This window comes from Pinus tabuliformis, chromosome 3_1, assembly GCF_031772625.1.
Source record: "Pinus tabuliformis cultivar Carrire ecotype Pingquan chromosome 3_1, CPIR1, whole genome shotgun sequence".
In the NCBI taxonomy this organism is placed as follows: Eukaryota; Viridiplantae; Streptophyta; class Pinopsida; order Pinales; family Pinaceae; genus Pinus; species Pinus tabuliformis.
The window spans coordinates 723766146-723785569 of NC_142301.1; the positions used below are offsets into that span (position 1 = coordinate 723766146).

At 38.5% G+C, this 19424-nt stretch overlaps 2 protein-coding genes across 7 annotated transcripts in view; both read left to right on the forward strand.

Annotated features, from left to right (window-relative positions):
- The first annotated feature begins 1535 nt into the window (after positions 1-1535).
- Positions 1536-2992, forward strand: LOC149189327 (uncharacterized). Its single transcript, XM_089411793.1, has 2 exons — positions 1536-2128; positions 2821-2992. The coding sequence occupies exon 1, from the start codon at positions 1781-1783 to the stop codon at positions 2123-2125; it is 345 nt and encodes a 114-aa protein (XP_089267919.1). The 5' UTR covers positions 1536-1780; the 3' UTR covers positions 2126-2128; positions 2821-2992.
- Positions 2993-3049: 57 nt separating this feature from the next.
- The window catches only part of LOC149189328 (uncharacterized), a 95517-nt gene continuing 79142 nt past the window's right edge, over positions 3050-19424 (forward strand). For 5 of the 6 annotated variants that reach the window (XM_089411787.1, XM_089411788.1, XM_089411792.1 and 2 more), the window contains exons 1-3: positions 3050-3987; positions 9291-9517; positions 9604-9936. In XM_089411787.1, the coding sequence (XP_089267913.1) occupies positions 3055-3987; positions 9291-9517; positions 9604-9936 (1493 nt within the window). In that variant the 5' untranslated portion in view covers positions 3050-3054. Of the gene's footprint in view, positions 3988-9290; positions 9518-9603; positions 9937-11948; positions 11995-19424 lie in introns of those variants that run through there. The other variant, XM_089411791.1, reaches the window with a different exon arrangement.

A 19424-nucleotide genomic window follows, 5' to 3' on the forward strand; every position in this document is an offset into this window, starting at 1 on the left:
AAATAAACAATAAAGCTAAACAATAAAGCAAACTTCCGAACAAAATTTTATTGTGAAAACTAGAGAAAAAATATTTGGGTAGAAAAAAAATATTCCATATTTCCTAAAAACAAAAAAGAATATCCATAAAACTCTCCCATATTTATTAAAAGAAAGAAAAATATTTCCATGAAAATTCATCCTATGAGGTAGGTTTCACATTGTGCCCATCAAACTATCTTATCTTTATTCTTGTGATATATATATATATATATATTAAAAAAATCATGTAATTGCATCTAATTGAATAACAATACTTTAAATCCACTGATTTGTGGACTTCAATGACAACAGAGCCAAACTACTGTCATTGCAAGAGTAGGAACCCTGACTTTGCCGTGCCATTCTTAATTGTTGTTGTCGAGATATTCAGGTATAGCAGCAGACTTAAAATCAGGTGTAAGATTGCTCTTCACTTTCTCAACTTGTCAAACATAGTCAAAGAACCCACATAATCTGTGCACTAGCTTTTATTTTTGGAAAGAGCAAGTCAATCTGATGTTGGACTACTTTCTTTCCAGTGGCTCATTGGGTTGGCATGCACTTGCTGCTTCGTAACCTATCTTGTTTGAGATAAAAATACATCTACAATATTATGATATAAGTATTGATCTTTTTAAATATTACAATAAAAAATAAACAATATTGTGAAATTTTTATTATTCTTAATCGGATATATATAAAATATACATATATTATAAAATTACTAATATAGTAAAATATAAATATATTAATGTAATTTTCATTTCATGGTCAACCAAATATATATATATTAATACAATGAATGAACCTAATGATTAAGAACATATATTTTAAATTTTTTTTTTTATATTTTAAACATTAAAAACTTAATTACACACTTAAATATTTATAAGATTAATTTAATATGCTTGATAAACCGCAATCCATTTTAAAATGCTTGATAAAGAAAGCGTTATGCAACGGTATACCTATTATCATAAATGCCAGCCACATCGTAAGCCTACGTATTAATGTTTTCGAACCAAGAGATTTAATACACAAACGCGCGAGTCTTCGTGAATCGTGACAAAGTAAGGAATCCAATATTGACGGCCATCGTTCGTTGTCGAGTCTCCACCCAGACAAAGTGATATCTTTCGTGAATCGTGACAGCGCAAGTCTTCGTGAATCGTGACAAAGTAATGAATCCAATATTGACGTACAGTGATGTGTGGTTTAACGGTAAGACACATGGGTGAAGCCCGGGAGGTCTGAAGTTCAAATCTCATTGAGTACAGTGACCTGCTGTGGTGGCGGCTAGAGGGGCGGACCCCCCTACCGTGGGTGTGCTCTTGCTAAAACCATAGGATCTTAGTATACCCGACTTGCAGGTGGTTGGTTATGCTCTTGGTGTTATAGTGGCAGCAATGAGGTTTGATCCTGGGTCTCCCGTGGATTAAACTTAATAGTTACCGATTCACCATGTGGTTAAAAAAAAAAAATGAATCCAATATTGACGGCCATCTTTGCCCACTCTCCACGCAGACAAAGTGATATCTTGCATTTTATTTTATTAGAAGCCGAAAAGAACGCAATCGCGACATCCTGCGGCGGATCAAACGCTCGCTGTCGTTCTATTTTTTCCAATTCTTAAAGCCCCACAGAGACGCGGCTGCCCGTCTACTAGTAATAAAAGCAAATATTTCGCCGCACCGCCGAGTTCTCGGTTCTGCGGGTTACGCGATCAGACAGAAACTTTCAAGGATTAGAGAAATCTTTAATGTCTGGAATGGCCTGGTTTCGAATCTCGGCGGCAGCGGCCCGGGCAGCTCTTAGAATTCGTCTGGCCAAACCTCCCTTAAGTGCCCGTTTCATCCACACTACCGCCAGAAGGCCGCAGCAAGCCGCTGCTGCACAACGCTTTACAGACAACTTTCTGGCCAACACGTCGAACGTCTACATCGAGGAGCTACAGAAGGCATGGGAAGCCGATCCGCAGAGCGTGGACGAGTCATGGGACAACTTCTTCCGCAATATGTCCGCCCAGTCGGCTGGCCTTTCGCCTGCCTTATCCGGCCAAACTATCCAGGAAAGCATGAGATTACTACTCCTCGTCAAGGCTTAACAGGTATGTTCACGTTTAATATCCCTTCAGGGACTTTGTGATCTATCTAGTCCCTTTTTCTGAGTCAAAATCTAAGAACGAGCAACTTTACTATGCATCTTATTTCATAACAGAGCTACTAACTGGCAGAAATGTTCATGTTTTCGCACTTTATTTCATAACTGATCCGTTTTAATCCGTTTTAATGAAATAAAGTGTTAAATCTTGAAAATTTTGGCCAGTGAGCGGCTCTGTCATAAAAGAAACTGTCAAAGCATTAAAAGTTTTGCTGTTTTAATGTCTAGATAGATTTCGAGGAGTGAGCAACTCTGTTATGAAATAAACGTTGAAATAATTAAAAAATCTGCTCGGTTAAATCAATAATGAAATACAGTGTCAAATCTTTAAAACTTCTACCAGTGAGCAGCTCTGTTTTGAAATACACTCAATTCTTCAAAAGATCTGCGAGTAGCAGGTTAGTTATGGAGTAAACTGTCGAAGTTTTAAAATGTCCACGAGTCAGCAGCTCAGTTATAAACTAAACTGTAAATCCGTATCGTTTATGCCAATAAACAGCTCCGTTATGAAATATACTGTATACCTTTAAAATTTATGTGAATGAACAGCTCGGTTATGGGATTTTTTGGTTCCTTTTAATTTTCATGAGATGGAATGTCTTGGGAGAATTATAATGGCAATGATTTGTGAATTTGTAGGTCAATGGGCACTTCAAGGCGAACCTTGATCCTCTTGGGTTGTCCTCTCGGCCTGTACCGGCGGACCTGGATCCCGCGCTTTATGGCTTCACAGAGGCTGATCTGGACCGTGAGTTCTTCCTCGGTGTCTGGCCGATGGCTGGGTTCCTGTCAGAAAATCGTCCCGTTCAAACACTGAGGGCCATAATAAACCGCCTTGAGCAAGCTTACTGCGGTACCATAGGGTACGAGTAAATGCACATATCGGACCGCGGTAAATGTTACTGGTTGCAGGATAGAATCGAGCGGCTGGTTCCCGGTACGTACAGTGCAAGCCGGCGGCGGGTTATTTTGGATAGGCTGATTTGGAGTGCACAGTTTGAGAACTTTCTGGCCACTAAATGGACCGCCGCAAAACGGTTTGGTCTCGAGGGGGCAGAAACTTTGATTCCAAGTATGAAGGAGATGATTGACAGATCGGCGGATTTGGGTGTTGAAAGTATAGTTATCGGTATGTCTCACAGAGGAAGGTTGAATGTACTGGGGAATGTGGTAAGGAAACCCTTGCGGCAGATTTTCAGTGAATTTAGCGGCGGGATTAAGCCAGCCGGTGCCGAAACCGGGTGGTATACTGGCTCCGGGGATGTGAAATACCACCTTGGGACTTCATATGACCGGCCGACGCGTGGTGGTAAGCATATTCATCTCTCTCTGGTTGCCAACCCCAGCCATCTCGAGGCAGTGGATCCTGTCGTTATAGGAAAAACTAGGGCAAAGCAGTATTATTCTACCGACAAGGATCGGATAAAGAATATGGGGATTTTGATTCATGGAGACGGAAGTTTTGCCGGACAAGGGGTGGTTTACGAGACTTTGCATCTCAGTGCTTTGCCAAACTACACTACTGGCGGGACCATTCATATTGTGATTAATAATCAGGTTGCTTTCACTACTGATCCTGAATCTGGCAGATCCTCGCAGTATTGTACTGATGCCGCAAAGGCTTTGAGTGTGCCCATTTTCCATGTGAATGGCGATGATGTTGAAGCTGTCGTGCATGCATGTGAACTTGCCGCAGAATGGCGGCAGACCTTCCAGTCTGATGTCGTTGTAGATCTTGTTTGTTATCGCAGGTTTGGGCATAATGAGATTGATGAACCATCTTTCACTCAACCGAAGATGTATCAGGTGTGTATATCCATTCTCTGATTCTTTATTTCGAGAATTTTTCTGAACGAAGCAAAACAGCTGATCCGCACACGCTTCAATTGGTATAATTTAGGATGAATCTATTTTGGCTTCGAAGATGACATTTATTTATTTTTTGCTTGGCACAAAGTACAACAAAATGCAGTTTCTAGCTACCACACCAGAACAATAAGCTACCCCAAGAAAACTGTTATTATCACTAGCAAGGAGAAGTGTAATTGCAAGTGGCAGGATTGGAACTTGAGATCTGCTCAGTTAAAAGACCAATGTTATAAGGACTGAACCAGTTGACATAAAAAAACTGGAAGTGAATCATAGTCATTAAAAATACTGAACACACAAAAGTGGTTGACCAAAGTTTCTTCATGTGTATAGTCTTTTAAGGGTGAATATAGCAAAATGGCACTGGGTGCAATACATATCTGAACCAAAAAACATTAATATTGGGTCTCTAAATGGCCTGCAGAATCCAGAAACAAGTTAATAACCATACAATAGTTTACAATCAAATCAAACTACATAATCATCCAATCTAGATCCTCTACATTCTTTGCATAGGAATGCTTGGGATCTTGATTCGAACTACATAATCATCCAATCTAAATCCTCGACATTCTTTGCATGGGAATGCTTGGCATCTTGACTGAATGCCCTTCATCAATCATCAATGTCAATAACTTGTAGTGGTGGAAGTGGCCGCAAATCATCCAGGATAACTCCAGTCTCCACTCACAATAGTAGGGGGACATCATTAACTAGATCAAAATTATGTTTTAGGGTAGTTGTAGGGTTTTAGTTTTTTGCATCTATTTTTGGTTTTTTGTGGGGAAGGGGGTGATCTTGATTCAAACTACATATTCATCCAATCTAGATCCTCTACATGCTTTGCATGGGAATGCTTGACATCTTGACTGAATGCCCTTCATCAATCATCAATGTCCGTAACTTGTAGCGGTGGAAGTGGCTGCAAATCATCCAGGATAACTCCACTCACAATAGTAGGGGGGCATCATTAACTAGATCAAAATTATGTTTTAGGATAGTTGTAGGGTTTTAGTTTTTTGCCTCTATTTTTGGTTTTTTGTGGGGAAGGGTGTGTGCTGATACAAAACTTGTCAAACTGGCTGGCTTAGACTGGTTGAGGACCAGTTTGAACCAAAATTGGTCAATTCTGGTTTGGGAGGCTGGTTCCGACAGGAAACCTCCCAAAATCAGTCTGCCTTGGTGGTTTTACTGGTTCCAGTTTGGTTCTGATAACATTGGTTAAGGCATTACATGCAAAAGTACATTGGTATTTATATCACTATTGCAAAAGGAATTTAAGATCTGCATAAATTCCCTGCTTTGCTAATTGACCAGAAGCTCGTATTCAAAAGGTTAGGGTGATGTCAAAGGCAAGATTACTTGATGTTCAGAGGCAATAGAGTAAAAACACATTTATTTATATAACTATCTAAAATGGAACTTGAAGTTGAGAAGAGGTACCACAGAGATATTGATATGTCATTTATATCACTTTGCAGTAAGACTACAATCTCCCCTTGCCCTTAAACTGCAACCTTACATCCAAAAATTAGGTTGAGGATAAAAGCAACATTGGTTGATGTTTGGAGGTGCACTGCACATCAGTTGTTAGCCCACAAGCTCATCTCCAGAAGTTAGGATGAAGTTAAATCCAACATTCCTTGATGTTAGGTGTACGACACATAAAAACACATTGGTAATTTGTTATACTCTGTTGATTTAAATTAGCAGGAACTACTCACAGTTGAACTTATCCTGGCCCACTTCTAGATTGGATAACTGAGGTAGAGCCTGTGTTAATGGATATTGCTATGTTAACTTCTGTATTTTAGGTGTTTAGTTTTCACCTGCTGAATTTGGTTGTCTATCATGTAAATGACTTGTATCATGACAATAAAAGGTACCATGTTTAGTTTTGTTTTTGAGGTTCAGTTTCCTTATATCAAATTTGGTTCTCTATATTTTGACGGGGATCAAATTCACCTGTATAAATGATTTGTCTCATTATACTAAATGATGTTGTCTATATTTTGATGGGGCCCTAATTTACCTGTTTAAATGGTTTATATCATTATACTAAAGGATTTGAATCTGCATCAGAGGTCTAAATGTAGAGCAGACACCTCAGGTAAGGAAGGAAGATGTGTTATTTTTTGTTGGCAGTCAGATAATCTGACACTTTTACTGCTACATTGACACCCTCCTTTGGATCCTTTGCTATGTTTACTCTTCTGGGCTTTCTTGTAGCTCACTGCATCTTTTGTCAAGCCTCCTCCTTATCCTATGCTTTTTTCTCTCTTCTTTTCTTAGAGGCACAGAATACTTGAAAAGACATTGGTATGCTCTGTTGCTTTAAGTTAGTTACAAGTTCTCTCACAGTTGAATGTTTCTTACACCACTTCTAGATTGGGTAATTAAGGTACAAGCTGTGTTTGTAAATGTTATGTTACATTGGTACACTGTCGCGTTAAGTTAGTTAGAAATTCTCTCACAGTCGAATGAATTCTAGACCACTTCTAGATTGGATAATGAAGGTACAAGCTTTGTTTGTAGATGTTACTATGTTAAGCTCTTTTGTAGTTGTTGAGTTTCTTCCTACTGAATTTGATTGCCTATATTTTGATAGGGGTCTATTTTATGTGTGTAAATGGTTTGTATGAACATACTAAAGGATTTGAACCTGTGGCAAAGCCTTAACTGTAGAGCATACGCTTCAGGTAAGGCAGTAAGATACGTTGGATTTTTGCTGGCAATAAGATAATCTTATTCTTTTATTGCTACCTTGTTGTCCTTTGGATCCTTGCCCATCTTTACTCTTCCAGGCCTTGTGTCTCATTCTATCTTTTATAAGGCTTTCTTTTCATTTCATTCTCTTCTCCTACTTTTCTTGGAGATGGTTTTGGCACTACTGATGTGCATTGTATTTTAGCACTTATTTGGTTTTTGTGAAATTCTCTAAGTACTCCTAATATTTCACTTATATCAGTGTACTTTTTTGCAGTCACAGTGGCTGGTTTTGATTACTGGTTGACATTATGATTTAAATTTAATTTTAAAAGTAGAAAATTCTATGCTTATGTAGTTTATGAAGTGAAACTTGTAATTTGTAACTGTGGATTATGCTGAGGGGGAGTTCATAAAGTTTTTCAGTAATGCTCTAAAAAGATAGGAACTCTGTGTCCGAAAATAAAAGCATTCATTTTGAGATGGGTTTTTGTTAGCTTCTTATATCATATCTTGACAGGATTTATAGTATATCACATAGAGTTGTCTGCTTTGACCAGCCCCATAAACCCCACAATTGTCCATTAGAGGTGTATTTATGAAGACTTGTGAAACAAAATAATATAATAGCATCAATGGGATTGGTTGGTTGGTAAAATGAGGATGTTTTTACCCCCCCCCCCGTCAAGGTTCAAATTCCCCCAGAGAGGTTGCTACAGCTTAGTTTAAATGTAGCTTCCATGTGTTATGAGACATATATTGGTTGCTTGGTAAAATGGGGATGTTGTTATTCCCCCCCAATCAATGTAATGGACTAGGTTATTTCGCAATGATTAGGGTTTAAGGCAGGGGTTTCTTAACAGCTAACAATCATCATATCTGATGGAAACAATGTATTTTCTGGTACACAGTGTCAATAATTGTAACACTGTAGTGAGCAGAACGAATAATCCAATTCAATATACAGTAATTCATACAATCCAATCTTCAAAACCTGAGCTTGACGGAACAATGTATGTATAGATTAACCAAAATTCAAGAGTGTAAGCTTGTTCGGAGTTAACTTCAGGGCAGATTTTAATCATAAAATGAATTCTACAGAACTGAAATCAATCCAGAAGCCCTACCAGAAGTTTGTAACCAAAGTTGCTACAGAAATTACTATAGATCTGGAACTATCCTTTAGCTCCTTCTTTGCTCAGGATCTGCTGACATAGGAGCCGCAATTCTCTTCCTTTTCATCACTGTTCTGCCTCACGTCAGCTACAGAGGCCCAAACCTGTGAGGGCTTTTACAAGGTACCACTGGAGGGTTAATATGCTGATATTCATCCTCAGAGCTTCTTGAATGGCACAAACTCCAGCTCGGAAATCCCTCTCTGTATTAAGCCACCAGGTCCACAGCAAGCCCAGGAATCTGCAAGCATCCATAGAGAGATCGTGTTCAGGTTCCTGATGTCCGATGTCAACCACAGAAGTCCGCACCTTAGTCAGAGAGCTGCGGAATTTCGTCACAGCGAATCCTAAATAAATGCGAGGTTAGCCACTGTCTTGTCTTCCCTTCCTGCTTCGCTCTGGAATCCAGCTTTCATCCAGGATATGTCTACCTCAGAAGATTAAACCCTTTGCTGTGCCAGAACATCAGTTTAGGATGAAACAGAGACCTCACTGCCTTTGATGAAACCCTAGAACAAGGATCTTAGTCAAACACAGGACTTTGCTGCCACTAAGTGCAGAATCAACCAAAACGTCGCTGCCTTTCAGATGTTTCCTGTACCATAACAAAGACCACTACCCACAGAACTCGCTGCCCAGATAGGAAACTTGTGCCAAAACAGAGAGGAGTCAGACAAGGATGTCAACTAGGGTGGAATCTTTCACCACTGAAATTGACAAGAAGAAAAGGGGTCTTAAAACCCTCAGAGCTAATGCTCAAGAAACAAATGAGATGATCCACAGTGATGCTCCAAAATGAATTCAACCCTTTCGTATTTGTAGATTTCCTAGAGGGGTCTCTTCTTCGTAATTGATTGAGTAAATTTTACTTCAAACCCCAATTTTGGTTTTCTTTGCCCAGCTGCCCCAAAACACACCCAGACATTGGGTACTTTGGGGTTTTCCCCTTTATTGAGGACTATAACCTATGGGTTCAATAGGCTATTTTGTCTCTCCAAAATTCTTAATTTGAAGAGGACATTACAATCAAGGTTCAAATCCACGTAGAGAGATGCTTGTCAATTGTGTGCTGTCTTGCCTCTATAAGTGGGCTGTTTCATGCAGTGGGAGCCAGGTGCAAATCCTGGGCCAATTTGATGGAATGAATACTCCCAAGTCGCGACAGCTTAGTGGAAACATAGCTTCCATGAGTTGTAAGACATATCTGTTTCATTGTAATAAGCCACATTGGAAATTGCCACTTGCAGGTGTTGACCAGAAGCACCTATCAGAAGAAAGGAAAAAAAATGTAGAACTGAATTAAAATATCTTCAAAAGAAAAAGGGTCCCCACTGCTTTTATGTTTTTGTATGTTGGCAGGTTATTAGAAGCCATCCACCAGCACTAGATCTGTATGAAAAGAAGCTCATAGAATCAGGGGAGTTGTCAAAAGAAGAAATTGACAAAATGCGTATAAAGGTTTTGTCAATTTTGAATGAAGAGTTTGTAAACAGCAAAGATTATGTTCCAAAAACACGAGATTGGCTTGGAGCCTTTTGGTCAGGCTTCAAGTCGCCAGAGCAAATATCTGGAGTTCGTAATACAGGGTAAGAAACTTACCTCATGTAAATTTGTTTTAAGGATAATTGCCAAATGAAAATATGCTGGCTAATTATTTTTAATATTGCTGCAGAGTCAAACCAGAGATATTAAAGCGTGTTGGAAAAACCATAACCACTCTTCCAGAGACATTTAAGCCTCATAGAGCCATCAAGAGAATCTATGATCAACGAGCTCAAATGATTGAAGCAGGACAGGGGGTTGACTGGGCTACTGCTGAAGCACTTGCTTTTGCAACATTGCTCATAGAAGGAAATCATGTGCGGCTGAGTGGACAGGATGTTGAGAGGGGGACATTCAGTCACCGACATTCTGTGGTTCATGATCAAGAAACAGGAGAAAGATATTGCCCTCTGGAGAATGTTATTGACAACCAGCCCAAGGAGATGTTTACAGTGAGTAACAGGTGAGCATATCCGTCTTTGATATTGTCATTATTTTATTGCTGTTAGAAATTTTATAATAGAGGTTGCACTGCAATTTGTTTCAAATTGTTGTGCTTGTTTGATTGCTTCTTTTGTTCTTTTTAAGAAGTTGTTCAATAGATCATAGAATTGAAAGTACCTGAAGAGGAAGAGTAGATTGCACTGAAGTAGATCAGTAGACTCTAGTCTTGACACCCCATACAAAGAGAGCTTGAACTATTTGACCTTTGAACGTTGGAAGATGCTCATAACAAAGCAATGGCTATCAAAACCGTGAACAACTTGGAAGAGGAGCCATTCAATTGGAAAGATAAATAGGTTTCTACATAAGCAAAGACCTAGATGGACAAGCATTTTGACTTCTGTCACTAAGTTGACTCATTCAACGAAGTTCACAAATTCCTATCACTCTTTAAAAAAAGATTGTAAGAAGATATAACAGTGAAAAAATGTTGTTGCTATCATTCAAAGTAGAAAGCAATAGAATCCTAGTAGTCACAAATAGTCCAAAAACCAATTGAGATCTTGATACTTCTCAACTTTGATGAGACACTATCGGTTGCAAAAACAAATTGACCCATCAAGTAAGTAGCGACAATTATGAGGGAATAGTTGTGTGAGATAACAAATAATATGAAGATGTCAATATTGATAGTGGTTGACCTCAGAAGTCAAAAGAATCTGGCTGTGGAAACCTACATCAAACAAATGTTTCAAAACAACAGTGCAAGAGAATCTATATTTTTTGGGATGGCTATACAAAGATGTCGAGTTGGCTGTCACTAATGCAATTGGTTCTCAATCAAACCCAAATATATAAGCGGAGTTGTCTATGATGTTGGTCCATTGAAGGCTATTGGGTTATGTTTTGGTGGGGGGGGGGGGGGCTTATAAGGAATCAACATGCACAGTTCAAATAAAGATCAAATTTGTGAAAGATGGTAAGTGCTTTATGATAAAAGTCAAGAAGGAAAACCAATTTAGTAGCTTTAATGATTGCAACTCTCTTTAATAAGCAAAACTAGTAGGCTTCTTTTTGACATTTCCTTGTTAGATTGATTGCCTCCTTTTTTCGGCCATCTTCGACACTTGCTGCTGCTAAGCAATAGGCGTAATTTTTGTATGAATGACTCAACAAGGACTAGGTTACTGACCACCTACATTGTTTCACCTAGGTTGGTTGAGTCTTCTGCATGAGAGTTAGTGGTATTTGTTATTTGCACACATTCAGATTGTCAACAAACTCTGGACTAGGGAGTTTATTTTATTCAACCTCAAGTGCAAAGGGAAAAATTGCCTTTGGATCCTGTATAACTCCTAGGATTACCTAACTGGGTCCTCTCAGCACTAGATACTCTCTAGATAGTATCATTAGATAGTGCATTGAATCCTTCTCAATGATTGATTCTGTGACAGATACTTCTTCCACCTCACATTAAACTCCGTATCTTGTCTAATAGAAATTTAGTTGATCTCTGACACTCTTTCTTCTATCTACTTCTCTAATGTAATAATTTAGTTCATGAATTTCATATTTTATTTTGTTTTATGCTTTTGGGGTAGCGTTTGGCCCTCCTACATATTGGTATCAATAATTGTACTTCCTAGTCCCATTGACCTACTTTTTGGTTGTTTATTGTGCTTCCTTATCCATATAAGTGGGATTATCAATCCCCATGGAGAGATGCTTGTTTTGATGTCTATTTTTATAACTCTTGCAATTACATCTTGATGTTAGCATTTTGCAACATCAAACATTAGCATAGACCTAGGCTTGACAGTATCACTTTTTACTATAAGTAAAATGTTTGTTACAGTTATTGGATTGGCAGCAGTCTTGTTGGCTCCTTGCATACATTGACACACATATTTCATGAAATCCTACAATAGTTGATCTTAGTCAATGGTGTCAGATTTTTACTTGGTTTAGCTCTGATAGGGTTGACCACAGAATTGGGGCACACTCATCTAGCAGGTGCTCTTATTGTTGCAGGTCCATATAGCAGCAGATGGAAGCGGTTTGCATTGGTTCTTATGCACATTGCAGTGTGAGGGAGGCACAATTATGTAGGAGCGCAAAGTGAAAATGCATGCCTTCAGCATTAGCATATTTCCTGTTTTGGCACCTTAAGTTAAATTCAGTTCACTGCTGTTCCAGATTTAGCAATTTCCAGTTTGCTTCAATTCAACTTTCAGTTTAGTTCAATTTCCGATTGCATGCACTGTGGCACTTACATGGTTAAGTCTCCAGTATAGAAAGAGGGTGCAGTTCTCATGGGAGGGAATGCTTGCTTTAGTTCATCTTCTAGTTGGGTTGCACTTGTATTGTAGCAGCATAAGTAATTTGCAAGAAGTGTAGAAGGTTTAGGCATGGACAAGCTGATTTCCAAACTTGATACAACCTTTGCAATGGTGTCATGCCTTTCCACCAACACAATTTTGGGTGTTAGGTTGTATGTTGACAGTGGAGACTTATGATGTATGATAGCAAACATATTGGCCTTCTTCTGGTCAGAGGAACAAGACACTAACAAGCAACTGGAACTTGGTGATGATGGCAAGTACCCAACATCTGGGCTGGGTTTTATCTCATTTTGCATGCCAATAAGAAAAGTTGTGGAGTTCCATGCTTGGGTCATCATTTTATTAGTCAAAGTCCCCATTGTGGACTCCTAGGATTAATAAAGAGTCATTAGAGTTATGAGACCCTTCTTGGGCTTTCGAACAATGTAAAAAGAATTATTTTTGAGTCAAAAATGAATTATGTAACCTCCACACCAAGTCAGCCTCAAAAAAGGCAATTTGACCTCATTGGAAGGCTATATATACAAGGCAGTTCGACTTCATTTGAGCATCTCATCTCTCTCACACATAGTTCGATATCTAGAAGCTGGAATTTAGGAAAAAGTGCGAAGTTGAAGGAAGAGTCTAAAAGGCAATGTTCCACCAAGACTCTGGTGCGGGGAGACGCATAGGGGGGACGTGTGGGAGTACCCTCAAATTTTAGGGAAATTTCGGGGGTGCAAGGGGGTGTCGAGGTATATATATATATATATATATAGAGAGAGAGAGAGAGAGAGAGAGATAAAATTCAAGTTCATATTCATTGTTCAATAATGAAAGCATAAATATTAAATAGACTAATAGTAATATGGATACCAATACATTGAAAATTGAAATTTGATCCACACATAAAATTTAAATTCATAATTGAATTAAATAATGACATACATTGATCCATCCTCATCATTCATTTTGATACATACATCATTCATATGACATACTCATTATTCATCCATACCATGAGATTCAATAAAAAATTCAATAATGAAATATTCAAATACATTGATCCATATCATTCATCATTCTACAATCTACATTGATTTAAAAATTAAATTCATCATTCATCATTCTAGAATCTAAATTGAAAGCAAAACATACTAGTATATTACTATATACTAGACACTGAAGTTTTGAGGGGGGACACCCAGACGCACCCTTTTTGGGGAGTCTCACCCCCCACACTAGGGAAACGCACCCCCTTGCGTCTCCCCAAGACTCCCCAAAAATGGTGCGTGGGGAACACACCCCCAGTAGACTTCCCGTCTCGAGTGCGTGGGGTGCGTGCACCTGACCCTGGGGGACGCGTACTCGTGGAACACTGCTAAAAGGAGTGTGAGTTTGGTCAAGAAGGAAGGGAAGAAAAAAATCAAAGTTTTGGTATCTCTCTCTCTCTCTCTCGTGTGGGCTAGTTTAGGAGATCGAAGTCTCCTTGTCAATGTCGACGCTGCTGCTGATGCCGGAAGCTGCCAAGTCGAAGTTATTGCTGATGCCGAAAGCTACCAAGTCGAAGCTGCTGCTGATGCTGGAAGTTGCCAAATCGAAGTTGCTAGGGTTGAAGTGCTGCTACTAGGTCGAAGGTTGGATTAAAGAAGTAGAGGCTGGCTTGGTGTGGAGGAGGTCTTTGTCTAGGTTGAAGAGTATCAAGGAAAACTATTGAAAAAAGAGATTTTCACTGGGTTTTCCCCTAGATAGGGGTTTTGCCCTGGTAGAGTGCTTACAACTTCTGTCTTGTGTTTTTGTGATTTTCATGCACACATAATTTGGTAATTGCTTGATGAAAGATAATATAACAAATAAGTAAAAGAAGCCAACATAATTCTCAAGTAAATAACTACTCCCTCTATGAATCGGATTGACTACTCCAGGAAGCTGTATCAAAAAGATCTACTACTTACAACGGAATTGGGAGATAACAAAGGCTATTAGAGGCCTTGGATCAACATCATTAAAGCTGAAGAATGGAGCTAAGATGAAGGAGGAAAAGATAGTTTAAGGATCTATTGAAAGTAATTTAAGGAACCTCAAAAATTTGATCGAAGGATAATATAAGGAGACCTTATAAGGAAAGAAGCTTACTATCTTCAAGGACAACGTTTAACACAATAAAGGAAGAGAACAAATTAGAAGAATCATTTGATTACAATGCTTGGAAGAAGAGGATAGATCTGATCCTTGAAAAGAATAAAGTCTTGGATCTAGTAAAAGGGAAAGTGAAGAAGTCTACAAAGAAATCAAGAAGTCTAAAGGGCCAAGAAAGAAGGGACAAGGATCAAACAAACTTTGCCAAAGAAGTTTCACCAAAGAAGAACATGATGGAAGGACCCGAAGTCAAAGACCTATTTGCTAGGAACTCTTAGGGACTCTATTCCTTGCATCCCTTAAGCTTAAAAGGAGCCCTTACGAACTTCCAAAGATAAGTATCCTACTCCTTGTATTGTCTTTTATATTTGGTTTCCCTTACTTATTTAAGTTTGTTTATATTAAATACTAATCACATTTCTAGTCATTTTTTTGTTTAGAAAAGACTTGCTGAATACTCAAGGAACATGGAAGAAGGCTTCACAAGATAAAAGCATTGGAATTGCGAGGTTTGTTAAGAAATAAGAGGCATGTTTTGAATTACAAGTTTTGCTCTCTCCATATTCATTCTTGATAAACTATTACTAACATCTTTTTGTCTAGCTTCCATGAATCTTAAATATTCTTGATTGGATGATTCATCATTAGATAAATCTACCCTCCTCATATCTTTGATTGCTCTTGTGGAACCCTAGAAAGGTTCATTATGAAAACCCTAACTTAAGGGTATGTTGATGATTATTTGTGAAACCCTAATCTGCTTAGGGATGTTGTTAAAAGAAAATGTGTGATGTTTTGATGAAGTCATGTTTGGGGTTTTCGTATGGTTATGGAAACCCTAACTTGTTAGGGTTGAATGGTAATGTCTGAAATCCTGAACCTTTAAAGTATTGGTAATCTAGGATTTGCTATGTTTTGTATTGACACCCTAGATCATTAGGGTTTGGTAGAGTGTATAAGCAAGACCCTTATAATGTCCTAGAAATGAAATCCTTGGGGTGTGTGTGTGTCTGATCAAGTTTGTTATATGTCTAATTCTGATTGATATTTGTGTCAATGGGTTTGACTAAAACATGTTATGTTATGCTTGTGCATGATGATTGTATCCTAGATATATGAGTTGACCTAATATTTGATGGTCATGAGTCCTAGGGCTTGGAACTAAGCCCTAGTCGAAGTTTGATTCTCTAGGATGATAATATTTGTAAATTCTAGGGTTTTGTAAACAAACATTAGTAGAAGTCCCAATCTCTGATATATGATGACAATGTGATAATTTGAGATTTGTGTAAGATTGTTGAAATTTGAGTTTTAGTTGTGATTGGTGTTTGATTGAGAAAATCTAAGGTTTGCAACAAACCCTAGTGGAAGTTAGTCATGTTGTTGATTGAGCTGTGATTGGTTTTGATGGTTGAATCTCATGTATGAAATCTAGGGTTTGTATGAAATCCTAGTAGGAAGTCTAACATATGAATTTTGAAAGCTGTTAGATACATTGTAGATCTATATTTGTCTGAATTGTTTCTAAGGTTTGCAATGTGATGTAGTAGGGTATGTCATACCTTTGGAAGAAACATTGAAACCCTAGATGTAATGAAAGTTGTTATTAAATGCTCAAAGTCTTGATAAATTAGTCTAAGGTTTATGACAAAAACCTTAGCAAGAAGTTGAAGAGTATGTGTCTCTTGTTTGTAATTAAGTTTGGGCATTTGATATATAAAGTTGAATGCTTCCGTGATTTTGATATGGTTAACTTCATGCTTCTATAGATTTGGTTGTACTTGCTATCTAAGTTGTGCAGGTACAATCTTCAAGATGGTGGAGATGTTCGTAAAGTAAAGTTGATGCGATAAGCATGATGTGAATAAAGATGGTCATGATAACTTCGATGAGAAGGATGGAAGCCATGAAAGATTCTCCGATGTCGTAGAAGTTGAGCCCCCTAAGTTAAGAAGGAGCTTGAATGAAAGAAATTTCCCTAGGTTAAGAGGGAGCTCAGGTATATTCCTTGTATAGCAATGGTTAGATCCTCTTTGGTTAAGAGGGAGTGATGGATATGGTTCTCTACTTCATGTGTCATGCACTAGACCAGGATCAACAACCGTAAGTTTTAGTGAAGGCCATGAGTGAGAGAAGAAAATTGGAGAATGTATTTTGAAGGGCTGTTGAGATAAGAAAAGCCAGATCGATGTATAGAATATGTTGCTGCATGAGAAGTAGGAAAGGAAGCTGTATGGATGAGGAATCTTTTGTCAAGATTCATTGGGAAAGCTCTAAGTCTTACTATGAAAAGTTGAGAGGCAACATCGAGTTGTCTGGAAGACCCCAAAGATTTGTATCTATTTATGTACATTTGAAAGTTTGAAACTGATTGGGGTTGTGTTTATACAGGTAAATCTCTCGGAAGTTTTATAGCAGGTTTTACATGCCTAGAGTTGTCGATCAGTGTGATTGGGAGAGATTTGGTGCCGATCTGTTTGATCGGGGAGGATTTGTTACCGATTGGAATAATCAAGAAGTTGAGGCTTTGTGTGAGACATTGCCTGGGAGGATATTTGGCCGGCGCTATGTGTTGATGTCTAGTTCCCAAAGTAGGGAGGGTGGTGTTGGTCGTAGAGCCTTGACCTCGGATGCGCACCTAGATCCCTGGGTTGATGGTTAGTAAGTAAGCCCTATGCTACCTAGAGAGGCTGAAAGCTTTAGGCCATCTTAGTCCTATTACTGCTCAAACTAGCAGGGGACCTAAAGGGGATCCCTAAAGGCAGATGCTAGACCAAGGGCATCAAATGGAGACATAGCCCACTGTCACCTTGGCTAAGGCTTCCTTCTATTTACGTACTTTCACTGGTGGGAGGAGACCAGGTATATTATGGAGTCATCGATGAAGGATAAGTTAATGAGATGATGGGGTGACCCTAATCATCTCTTTCCTAGAAGAGTTAGATAACGCTTACTTGCTTTCCAAGCAAGGTACAATGTCTTCTAGGGAAAGGAAGAGAGGATTTAAGGGTTAGGTTTATGGGATATGAGTTATGAAGGAACTTCCCAATCCCTCAAATCCTTAGTGTGATTGGTATCCCGGATGGTTCTTGAAGAATTGTCTTTTCAAAGGAACGGGACCACACTGGACCAAGTGGGCCCGGTCTAGGGTAGGAGGAATGAGTATGGAAACCAATGATGTTCTTACCCTATACAAGGTGGGGAAATGATCAAAGAAAGAATTTTCACTTGAAAGTGTTGATTTGATCCTATGAGGTGCTAGCCTTGGGGATGCCAAGGCAAAGTTTGATCCTGGAGTTGGAGCTTGGCTTTTCTCCCAACTCCATTGTTGGAATGGTTTCAAAATTGGAGGAGACCTTGAGGAAAAACCAACGCAAGAGACCCTAGGAGATCGAACATTTTGGAGGGCTAATTGATGCCTTTGGTACCCCAACTTGGCTAGACATGAATGAAGGTGAAAGGATGTGATTTTTGGTGACCACCTCTTGGTAGATTATTGCCTTAGTCTTGGGAAATAATGAGTAGGATTCTTGATTCTTAGTCAAGGAGGCCTCAGAATCACTTCGCTAGCCTTCTAGGTCAAGGAGAAGCAATCTTGCAGCTTTTATACTTCGATGTGCAAAGGAGATGGCTTATCAAGGTCAAATTCTTTGATAGAATTACCCCTAGGAGATTTCGTTCACATTACATGGCCCATACATTGAGAGATGTTATAATAGAGACAAAATTCCACAATTTTAAGCAGTAAATGCATGCAACAATTAGCCCTAGAAATAGCGAAAATCCCAGTCCAATGTATATGACAAAAGTAAAACAAGAATAACATTAAAAGCATGTACTTACATGTAACAGAGTATATCCAACCATCCACAATTGACAAAATAGAAGCTCCAAGATATGATAGACCAATATTCACACATCAAAATTCATCCATAAAGCTCTAATTCATTCACTAGAAAAAGTGCAAAATTCTCAAGAGAGAGAAAAGATCCAATCCGAAGTGATGATGATAAAATGAGCTCATCTCACTTGTATTTATACACAAATTAGGAGTTCGAATTAGCCTCCTTGGCCTACATCAGCCCCAAAAATAAAATAATTTTCTAATAATTCAACTTTTGGTGACAAGCCCACCAAACTAGCTCATAAATGAAAGAGTAAGCCTCTGAAGAGGTCAAATAATAATCTTTGCATGTTGTAGGGCCCTCTAAGAGGCCTAATGAGGTCCATGGGTGCCGTAATGAAGAATAAGACCCTAAAAAAAAGTGGACAAGGGGTTGACCCCTTGCAATAACCTGTGGTGCTCCAAATAACATGTAGGGCCACAAAAGTGTCCTCATGGGTCTCCAAACAAATCAAAGATACCTGAAGATTGCCCACAAGGGCTAGGATGATGGTGTAGGTGATGCCACATCATCGTGCAAGTCCTGGATCATTTGTCAAGTGTATGTTGCAAATCTGGAGCCAGTTGGGCATGATGGATCAGGTGCATCTTTCTCATCCAATGAGTGAATGTTAAGAATATAAATTATATAAAATAACAATAAATATAAATAAATGTAAAAATAAATAATCAAGTAATGATTATGTTAAATAGTCATTAGTAAATAATCATGAAAGGACACCTGCCTACGTATATAAGCGGGTCCTCATTGTAACATTCAAGCATCTTTGTACATTTTATATATATATTCATAAATTATTACAAATACCTTTTGTGTATTTTTACATTAAAGTCAAAAAGCCATAAGTTTTGTTGCTTCAGTGGTATCAGAGCCATGTGAGTCTTTGAAAGTTATCCACTGCACAATATAACCATGCGAGTTTTTGAACATTGTTCGTCGCACAATATGCCATTACGTTTACGTCCTAAATGCATTGAGCAGTTTAGTAAAATTCAAGAAAAGCTTCAACAAAGGGAAAAATCATATGCAGAAGTTAAAAAACGTCTAAAGGAAGTCGATAATAAGGAAGATAATAACGACAATGAAGAAACAAAAAAAGGTTTAGCAGTAGCTGATTATAATGTTGAAGAACAAAGCCCTAG